This window comes from Carlito syrichta, unplaced genomic scaffold, assembly GCF_000164805.1.
Source record: "Carlito syrichta isolate Samal-C Ts95f unplaced genomic scaffold, Tarsius_syrichta-2.0.1 Scaffold304506, whole genome shotgun sequence".
Lineage (NCBI taxonomy): Eukaryota > Metazoa > Chordata > Mammalia > Primates > Tarsiidae > Carlito > Carlito syrichta.
The window spans coordinates 571,990-583,690 of record NW_007248602.1 but is presented as its reverse complement, the minus strand read 5'-3'; the positions used below and the strand labels follow the sequence as shown (position 1 = coordinate 583,690).

The 11,701-nt window shown below is 35.2% G+C and overlaps 1 protein-coding gene across 1 annotated transcript in view; it reads right to left on the bottom strand.

Moving 5' to 3' along the window:
- Positions 1-661: 661 nt before the first annotated feature.
- LOC103262444 (ras-related protein Rab-28) overlaps positions 662-11,701 on the bottom strand; it is a gene marked incomplete at its 3' end in the record, with an annotated part of 35,636 nt that continues 24,596 nt past the window's right edge. The window contains 1 exon segment of the mRNA XM_021713361.1: positions 662-791. Within this exon segment, the coding sequence (XP_021569036.1) occupies positions 662-791 (130 nt within the window).

The following is an 11,701-nucleotide window of genomic DNA, read 5'->3' as shown; positions in this document are numbered from 1 at the left end:
TAGTCCATGCTGCTTCCTTAGGCCACAGAAAACCAAAACACACACTGTCAGAACCAAACTTACCTTCACAGGAATTGGCCAAAGCAGCAGAGTAGTTATGATAGACCACATGTATCAAAACAGTTATTGAAAAAATTGTGCACACTGTTAGGAATTTCTTACTCAAACAATTTGCTCACTTCAGAAAAGCTGCCTCCAAATATGAAATCTTTTTTTAAATATAAAAACTTAATAGGCAAATGTCTTGTTAAGTTCTCAGGTTGGGCTGCTATAACAAAATGTCATAAACTATAGCCCACACAACAAACATTAGATCTCACAGCTCTCAAGACTTGAAAGTCCAAGATCAGGGTGCTGGCAGATTCAGGATTTGGTGAGGACACTCCTCTTGGTTTGCAGATGACCACCTTCTTTCCATATCCTCACATGGCAGAAAGAGAGAGAGGTCACCTCTTCCATGTCTCTACTTATAAAGGCATTCATCTCATTCATAAGGACTCTGCTCTCATGACCTAATTATCTCTCAAAGACCCCCTCCTCCAATATCATCACCCTGGGGATGAGGACTTCAACATATAAACTGGGAGGGTGGGGAATACAAACATCTAGTTCATAACAAGAAATGAACTTTACCAAACATAAATAAGCAGTAACAACTTACTTTTGTTGCCCACCAAGGCAACCAGTGGCTGAGTTTCTGACTCCTCACTCACTTTCTTCATCACAGTACACCAATCTTCTAAATTCTCAAAGCTTTGATAATTTGTAATATCATATACCAAGAGGATTCCCTGTCACAAAAGAGTTACAAAGTGTTTGCAATGCACTACTTGAAAAAAAAGTCTTAATGAATACTCTTGATTAAGCTTTCAGATATGTCAATTTTAGCATAAATACGCAATTGCAGAGTATTTTATATACAAATTGACTTTAACTTAAAATAACTACCAGCAGATAATACCAAATATTTGTATTCAAAATAAATTCAGCAATTAAGATGTGATACAAGCTAAAATATAACTTCATCAAAATTGTATGTGGTTTTCCAAAAAGATATCTGGAATATACTTAGTGAGTTACAATAAATTTAAGAAAACTGTATCACAGAAATAGAAAAAGCTTCACAGTCTACAATGCTGCGTCTCACTTTCATGAGGTCCAACATTTAAAACTTTCAGTAAATAACCATCTGCTGCTACTCTTTTTAAGTATTTTCAAAAATGGAGATTCCATGATACCCCTTGACAGCCAATTCCAGTTTAACACAATTTTCTTCAAATGGAATGTCAATTTCCTCCTTTAGTCCTCAGTGCATGTGGAGAAAAACTTGAGAATATTCTTCTTATAATAACCCTTCATATACTTGAAGATAGTTAAGTAACTCCTCTATCGTCTCCTTTCCAAAGTAAACAAACTCAGTTCCTTAAACTTGCCTCAAAGGGCCTATTTTCCATCCCTTTAATCATAGCTGTTGATTCTTCCCAGGACACACTACATATAGTTTTTTGACATCCTCTTTAAAATGAGCAATGTAAAACTGGACATGATACTGTAATAAGAGTCTAGTAAAGCCAAATACAACAAAGGGATTGCTTCCTGCCTCTTATATATCATATTCCTTTTAATTTATCCCATTATTTTGTGTGGGAAGGAGAAAAAGTATACGCACTCACACAAAATAACAGTACCACATTCTTGATTCTCATCCAGTTTGTGGTCAACTACTTAATAGAAAACTCTGCATACAGTACAAATCTGGACCTTAATGGCATTTATGTCTACTTCTTAGGTTATAATAAAAATCAACTTTTTTGTACCTACTATGCACCAGACACATGTCTAGGTCTTTTCATTAATCCCCACAACAATCATGAAAGGTTGACATTATTATTCCCATTTTCAATAAGAAACAGAGGTTAAAATAACCAAGGTCACACAGATAGGTAAGTGACGGAGCCAGGATTTGAATCAAGGAATAAACGACTAAAAACATCTGTCTGTCAACTTTACTCCAAGTATCGTGCTGGATGTTAGGGATATAAGTTCCAAACCTCATATTTCAAAGTCATGCAACAAAACCAGATACATAAGCAGACAAGTATATTAAATATTAATCAAAGGCTTGAGTTTCAGGACCCAGCAGGGGTAAGAACAGACATACTATTTGTAACATTTACCAATTTCCATGGTGTAAATACTTGCCTGTGGCCATTCTTAAGGCAATGTGATATCACTAAATAAGGATTGAGCAAGCCATCATTATATAACATTTCCATCATGCAGATATACTAGATGTAAGTAACTTCAAGAACATAGATAACAAAAATATATAGTAAAATAATTAGTAAGTTATGAACTTTGAAAATGTAATACTTTTAATACAATTTGTGAGTTTATATATAATTTTTCATTGTAAATGCATTTAATAACTGGTTCACGCAAATTGCTGAAATTTTAACAATTAACTCTCTGAAGCCAAAGCAAGTTGACTCTATCATACTGCTGTTATAACCTTCCAGTACTATTCTCTTATTAAATCACACTGGTCCTCAAGTCAGCTAGTTTCTCTGGTGTCAGTTTTCTTGCCTCTAAAAACTTGATAGGCAAATGTCTTAGCAAGTTCTCAGGTCGGGCTGCTATAACAAAATGCCATAAACTGTAGCCCACACAACAAACATTAGTTCTCACAGCTCTTGAGACTTGGAAGTCCAAGATCAAGGTGCTGGCAGATTCAGCATCTGGTGAGGGTACTCCTGGTTTGCAGACGGCCACCTTCTTGCCATATCCTTACATGGATAATCTCTAAGATCCCTTCCAGTTTATATACTTTATCATTAGCCATCAGAAAAAGGCAAATCAAAACCACAATGAGATACCATATCACGATATTCAGGATGGCTGTTATTAAAAAGTCAAAAACAACAGGTGTTGATGAGGCTGCAGAAAAAAAGAGAACATCTGTGCACTGTTGGTGGGAATGTAAGCCAGTTTAATCAATGTGGGAAGCAGTTTGGAGGTTTTTTAGAAGAGCTAAAAACAGAGCTACCATTCGACCCAGCAATCTCAATTCTGGGATTATACCCAAAGGAACACAAATCATCCTACCAAAAAGACAGCTGTACTTGTAAGTTTACTACAGCACTATTCACGACAGCAAAATCATGGAACCAATCCAGATGCTCATCAAAGGTAGACTGGATAAAGAAAATGTGGTAATATACACTATGGAATACTACACAGCCATAAAAACATGCTATTTGCAGCAACACGGACACAACTGGAGACTATCATTTTAAGTGAATTATCACAAAAGCAAAAAGCTGAATGCCACATGTCCTCATTCATAAGTGGGCAATAAACATTAGGCACACACAGGCACAAGGACAGAACAACAGACACTGGACATTGCTAAAGAAGGGTGGGAAGGAAGGAAGATAAAGGATACAACCATTGGATACCACACTCGCTACTGGGGGAGAGGGCTCATCAGAAATCCAAATCTCGCCTTTATGCAATATACTTATATAACAATCCTTCATGGGTACTCCATGATTCTAAATAATAAATAAATAAAATTTTAAAACAAAAAAAAAAGCAAAATAAAATGCAATAAAATACCTGGCCAGGTGCACCTGTAAACCTAGAACTTTGGTAGGTAGAAGCAGGAGGAATTCTTGAGCCCAGGAGTTTAAGACCAGCCTAGACAACATAGCAAGACCTTGTCTCTAAAAAAATTAGCTAGGCATGGTGATGCGTGCCTGTAGTTCCAGCTACTTGGGAGGCTTAGGCAGTCCTTCTGCCCAGGAGTTTGAGGCTGCATTGAGCCATGATCATGCCACTGCACTCCAGTCTAGGTGAAAGAGTGAGACTCCAACTCATAATTACATACATACATACATACATACATACATACATATATACATACATACATAAATTCATGCCATGCCTACATAAGGTGAAATACTTAAAACAGAATTATTTTTAAATTAACATACCACACAATGGCAGCGTATTTTTTTGTTGTCATTATCGTTCTCAGTAAACAAGAATCACATTTTCATGGCAACTTTGAGATAGTTTTTAATAAACTCATGATTCTTAACCCTAAAGATTTTTAGAACACCTCTGACTAACATATGAAAATGTTCATCCCAACATGGGATAATACCTGAATACGATAAAATATGTTCATAACAATATGAAAACAAAACATGGCCACCATCTACTGATAACCAGGACTTGATTAGAGATGTGGGGAAAAATGAAAAACTATTGGTCCAGACCTCAAGTTGATAAACTATGGTCCTTGAATCTAATCTGGCCCACAGTCTGTGTCTATTTACTTTTACCAAAAGACCGTCACACTCATTTAAGTTTTATCAGTGGCTGCTTTTGTGCTGCAACTGCAGAGCTGAGTAAATGCAACAGAGAAAGCATGCCCTGCAAAGCCTAAACTCTTTGCTATCTGCTTTTTCTGGGGAAAACCTGCCAATCCCTGATCTACACCAACCTGCCCCAATATTTTTCAATCAGTGATTCTTAGAAGTGGTTCCTAGACCAATAAAAAAGATAGAAAGATAAATTCCCATTCACTCAACTATTCAACAACCCAAATATCTCCCTGTTCATATTCTCAGTACCATACAATTTTTTAAAAACTATTATTTTATCTTTGCTTTTACCATCATAATTAGTATCAGTTTTGACCTTCACCACCATAGTGAAAATCTGAGAAGGAAAAATGAGAAAACCAAAAATATTGAAATATCAGAGGAACTTTAGGACTTTTGGCTTTAGCTCTGATATGCAAAAAACTTCAAAGTTATCACCCTTGTCCCTGCAATAAGAAAGAAGACTGAACAAACTGAAAATTAGTATATTCTTGGAATTATCGGAGAACTGAGTCTGCAGGGCAAATCATTACCTTGATATCTGGGGAGACAGGTGAATCCAAAAACCTACAGCCAAGATCTGCTTACCTGAAGCAGCAGCCACTAGAGGCGGTGAATGGTAGAAACACTTGACAAATTGCTGGAGGCTGATTGTGGTCTAGATTAAGACTGAGAAACTCCTAGAGCCCATAGTCTTAGGGGCACCCGCATACTTTCATGGGTTTTATCTCCAGAAACCCCACCAGATCCTCATGGTAAAACGCCAAGAAAGATTCCCCTCAGTGCTCTGGCATGAAGACAGAGAAAATAACCAATGTGAAATACACCTAGAGCGTTATCCACAAAAAAGGTACACTCTCCAAAATAAAAGACTTAGTCAGAACTTCACATCTCATGAGGGAAGGGACGTTCCCAACTCCAGCTCCCTCCAATCATTCTGTCTCATCTAAGTGAGAGAAGCAAAGACATACACTAAGACATAGACCCACTAAAAGACTGAGACTTTATCATAATATAAAATGCTTCCCCCCGCATACCACAACACAACCAAGGCATCAGAACAACCGCGGATTACAGTGAAAGGAGATGCAAGGAACAGATTTAAACTAAGGAGGAGTTTTTTGAGATATCAAAAAAAAAATGGGAGAAAAAGTAAGAACACCAGGAGAATTTTATGTCTCTGTCACCTACAGCTATAGTAAACATTAAATGGAGCACAACCCTTGACAAATCAACATGAAACCTCACACTAAGAAACCATTTACCCAAATTCCTATTACTTGGTAACATCTGTCTAACTTTTAATATAAATTACAAGACATTAGAAAAGGCAGTTTGAATTTTTAAGAAAGCAAGCATCAGAACCAGACTCAGATGCAACACATTTTGTAATTAATATGCAGGCAATTTAAAATTACATGATTTAGGTTAAAAAAAAGGGGGGAATAAAATGCATTCAAGTTGGAAAAGAAGAAGTCAAATATGTTTGCTGAAGACACGATCTCAAACCTGGAAAACCCTAAAGACTCCTCCAAAAAACTCCTAGATTTGATAAATGACTTCAATAAAGTCTCAGAATACAAAATCACCATACAAAAATCAAAGCATGTCTACACACCAATAACATTAAAGCTGAAAAACAAATCAAGAATACTATCTCATTTACAATAGAGACAAAGAAAATAAAATACCTAGGAATAAGTTTAGCCAGGTAGTGAAAGATTGTTACAAAGAGAACTACAAAACACTGATGAAAGAAATCAGAGATGGCACAACAAATGGAAAAACAGACCATGCTCATGGATTGGAAGAATCAATGTCATTAAAATGACCATTCTTCCCAAAACAATCTACGCCATCAACATAATTCCTAACAAATAATGAGTATCATTTTTTACAAAAGGAGAAAAAAAAAATCCTAAAATTCTTATGGAACCAAAAAAGAGTCTAAGGAGCCAAAGCAATCCTAAGCAAAAAGAACAAAGAGGGAGGCATCACATTACCATCATTATATTACAAGAGTATAGTACCAAAACAGCATGGTACTATTACAAAAATAGACATGGATCAATAAAACAAAATAGAGAACCCAGAAATAAAGCCATATACCTACAACCAACTTATCTCTGACAAAGTCAACAAAAATATACCATGGTAGCCGGGCTCGGTGGCTCAGCCTGTAATCCCACGCCTTTGGGAGGCTGAGGTGAGTGGATTGCCTGAGCCCGCGGGTTCGAGACCCGCCTGGGCAGTAAGACCTCATCTCTATAAAAATCAAAAAATCAGCCGGGCGTGGTAGTGCATGCCTGTAATTCCAGCTACGTGGAAGGATCGCCGGAGCCCAGCAGGTCGAGGCTGTGGTGGCCGGGAGTGGCTACTGCACTCCAGTCTGGGCGAGAGAGTGAGACTCCAAATCAAAAAATATATATATATAATATATTTTATATATTTTTTATATATAATATATATACACACACACACACACACACACACACACACACACACACCATGGTGTAAAAATGCCCTAGCCAATAAAAGGTGTTGGGGAAAATGCAGGATAATAAACCGGGACCCCTCTCTCTCACCATACAAAAATATTAGCTCGAGATGGATTCAAAACTTATATGTAAGACCTGAAACTATAAAAATCCCAGGGGTAAACCTAGGAAAAACTTTTCAGGACATTGGCTTAGACAAAGAATTTAGGACTAAAACCTCAAAAGTAAATATAACAAAAACTAAAATAGACAAATGGAACTTAATTAAGTTAAAAAGCTTCTACACAGCAAAATAAATTAACCAAGTAAACAGAAAACCTACAAAATGAGAGAAAATAATTGTAAATCATGCATCTATCTGACAAAGAACTAATAGCCAGAACCTATAAGAAACTCAAGCAACTCAAAAAGAAAAAGACAAATAACCCCATTAAAAAGTGGGCAAAGGACATGAACAGGCATTTATCTAAAGAAGACATCCAAGTGGCCAACAAACATATGAAAAAAGGGTCAACATCACTAATTATCAGAGAAATGCAAATTAAATTTGTAAACTAGTATCTCAGTCTTAAAATGTATTTAAACTTTTTCAGCTCTTAATCCTAAGCCTTAAAACATGTATTAGAAATTTATTTTCTCCCCTTTATCTACAAGACACTCCCTTGAATCATGTATACTTATCTGACTCTATGCTTGCTTAGAAACTCCAAAAGCTAATCTTAAAACAACCTGACTATGGAACCCTCCTGCTTGGGCACAGTCATAAGACGACTGATCCATAACCCGACTGCAGCTGAGATAACACTAACCAGCTCTCCAGGAGGACCACTAACCAAGATAAGCCATCAGAACAAGACACACCCTGTGCCACCCCTTCATGTTTCCCTTTTAAACCCTTGCACTCAACCTAAAAATATGAAATGGTCCATTTGAGGAATGAGTCTGGCCATTTTCCCATCTGCCAGCTTTTGGAATAAAATCACCTTCTTTTCATTACAGCTCATGCTTGTTTACTTTGGTTTACAAGCAATAAGCAGCCAAGCTTGCTGTAGGTAACAAAACCACAATGAGATACCATCTTACACTAGTCAAAATGGTCATGATTAAAAAGTCAAAAAATAACAGATGTTGGCTAGGACATTAAAAAAGGGAAAGCTTAGGCACTGTTGGTGGGAATGTAAATTAGTACAACCGCTACTGAAAACAGTATGGAGATTTCTCAAATAACTAAAAATAGAACTACGATTCAAACTAACAATACTCCTACTGGGTATCTATCCAAAGAAAAATAAATCATTATATCAAAAAGATACCTGCATGCATATGTTTATCACAGTACTACTCACAATAGGAAAGTCATGGAACCAACCTAAGTATCATCAACAGAAGACTGGATAAAGTGTAGTATATATACACAGCATGGAATACTCTGAAGTGAAATCATGTCCTTTGCAGCAACATAAATGAAGCCGGAGGTTATTATTTTAAGTGAAATAACTCAGAATCAGAAAATCAAATACCACATGTTCTCACCTATAAGTAGGAGCTAAACTTATAAATGAGAGCCAAACACTTTTAAGTGGAAGCTAAACAATGGGCATACAGAAGAAAATAATAGACACTGGGGATTTCAAAAGAAGGGGGACTGGAATTTTTTTTTTTTAATTAAAAAAATTTTTAAAGTAACTAAGGTTAATATATTAGGATTCTAAAGGAAAAGGGAGATAACATGCAAGCACAGGTGGATAATGTAAGCAGGGAGACAGAACCTCTAAGGGATAATAAAAAGGAAATGCTAGCTATTGAAAAGCACTAACAGAACTGAAGAATGCCAGTGCTAGGCACATTTGCAGACTGGACATAGCCTAGAAAAGAACCAGTGAGTCTAAAGACAGGACAACAGAAACTTCAAAAACTGCAATATAGAAAGAAAAAAAGAGTGAAAAAAAAAACGAAAAGGAAATCAAAGAGCAATCCCACACAGTGCATCATGTGCATAACTGGAATTCCAGAGAGAATTTAGCTTAAGAAATAGTTAAAGTAATTAATCACCAAGAAATTGCCAAAATTAGTGAGAGACACCAAAAATCTCAAAGAACATCAACTTTAATAAATACCTAAACCTCTACACATAGGCATACCATATCTTCAAAATACACACACACACACACACAAAAGACAAAGACAAAATCTTGAAAGAGGCCAGAGCAGAGGGGAAAAAACACCTTATCTATAAATAAAAAAGGATAAAAATTACAGAGAATTTATCATCTGAAACCATGTAAATAAGAGAATGAAGTAAAGTATTAAAGTGTAAATAGAAAGAAAACAACCTACCTAAAATTCTGTATTCATCAAAACTATCACTTCAAAGTAAAGAAGATATAAAGATTTCTTAGAAAAACAAAATTGAGAAAATTCATCACCAGCAAACCTGTTCTGGAAGAAATATTAAAGAAATTCTGCAGGGACTATAGTGATTATAATAATGTGGTACTGACAAAAGAATAGACATATCAACCAATGGAACAGAATAGATAGCATAGAAATAAACTGCACATGTACAGGGACCAACAATACACAATAAGAAATGGATGGTCTCTTCAATGAAGAGTTTTGAGAAAACTGGATATACACCTGCAGAAGAATAAAATGGAACCCTTGTATCTCACACCATATACAAAAATCAAACTCAAAATGGATTAAAGATTTAAAGACCAGAAACTACAAAACTACTAGAAGAAAACAAACAAACAAGCAATCCATACAACATTTGTCTAGGCAATTTTTTTAAAATTTGATGCCAAAAGCACACACAACAAAAGGAAAAATAGACAAATGGGATTGCACTAAATTAAAAGGCTTCTGTATAATAAAGGAAACAACAATGTGCAGAGACAATCTACAGATTGGGAGAAAATATTTGTAAACCATACATCCAAAAAGAGGCTAATATCCAAAATATACAAGAAGCTCAAAGAACGCAGTAGCAAGAAAACAAAAAATTAAATTTAAAAATGATCAAGAGACCTGAGTAGACAATTCTCATGAGACATACAAATGGGGCAAGAAGTATATTTTTTAAAAACTCATCATTAATCATCAAAGAAATGCAAATCAAAACTTCAATGAGATATCCTCTCACATATATCAGAATGGCTATTATCAAAAACATAAAAGGCAACAAGTATCAGTGAGGATGTGAAGAAAAGAAAACCCTTATATGCTATTGATGGAAATATAAATAAGTATAGCCATTATGGGAAACTGCATACAGCCTCCTTAAAAAACTAAGAATTACTATATGATCCAGCAATCCCACTTCTACCCAGAAGACTGAAATCAGTTTGTCAAAGAGATGTCTGCTCTCCCATGTTCACTGAGCACTATTCACAATAACCAAGTTATGGAATCAACCTAAGTATCTGTCTACAAATAAATGAATACAGAAAATGTGGTATAATACACAATGGAATACTATTCAGCCTTAAAAAGAAAAATTATGTCACTTGCAGCAATGTGGATGGAATTGGGGAACATTACACTAAGTGAAATAAACCAGGCACAGAAAGACAAATACTGCATGTACTCATATATGTGGAATCTAAAGCAATCAAATGCACAGAAGCAGAGAATAGATTGGTGGTTACAGAGGCTGTGGGATGGAGAGAATGGGGGGAAAATAGTCAACGGCCTCAAAATCTCAAACAGGAGAAATATGGTTGCTTGGTTTATCTATTGCATAGTGTGGCAAATATAGTTAATAATAGTATGTTATACATTTCAAAATTGCTAAAAGTAAATTTCAAATGTTCTAACACAAAAAATGATAAGAATCTGAGGTGACTGATGTCAATTAAGTTGAATCAATTATTCCACATTATATTCATAAATCATAACATCACTTTGCACCCCACAATGTATATAATCAAAACTGTCAGATTATAATAAAATAAAAACTAAAATACAATCATATAGAATATGAAAGAGTGAGTATATATTGGAAAAGGAATAAGTGAAGGCAAAATAAAAACATTTATTTTTCTTATAGTTAACTATCTAATTGTTTAAAGTAGTAATAGTAACAATGTGCTAGATGATTATAGCATAAAGATAAGTGAGATGAATGACAGCCATGCCACAAAGGACAGAAAGGACGACCTGAGAATATTATAAGGTACCTGTACAACACATAAAGCAAACACTGTTGCTTAAATGTGGATTTAGATTAGTTAAAAATGTACACAGCAATCTCAAGGGAAATCACAAAAAAAAAATTTAAAGAAGTACAATTGATATGCTAAGAGAGAAGATAAAATACTCAAATAAAACCAAAGAAAGCAGAAAAAGAGGAGAGATAAGAAAAAAATAGGTGTTAAGAATAGAAAACAAACACAAGGGATGTTAGTCCAACTATATCAATAACCATGTTGAATGAGAATGGTCTAAACACACCAATTAAAAGACAGAGTTTGTTGAGGAGGAAAAAAAGCAAGATTCAATTATATGTTGCCTACAGAAAACTCTCTTTAAATACAAAAACACAGACTAAAAGTAAAGGAAAAGAAAAATACCACAAAAACATTAATGAAAGCTGGGGTAGCCATATCACTTCAGATAAAACAGGCTTCAGAATAAAGAAAATTATGAAGTATAGTCACTGGCAGAATGATAGAGGTCAGTTCTTCAAAAGACATAACAATCCTCTATCTATAGGCACCTAACAACAGAGTATCAAAATAAATGAGGTCAAAATTGATAGAACTGCAAGGAGTTTCAAATCCACAAATCCACTATTATAGTAAAGACTTC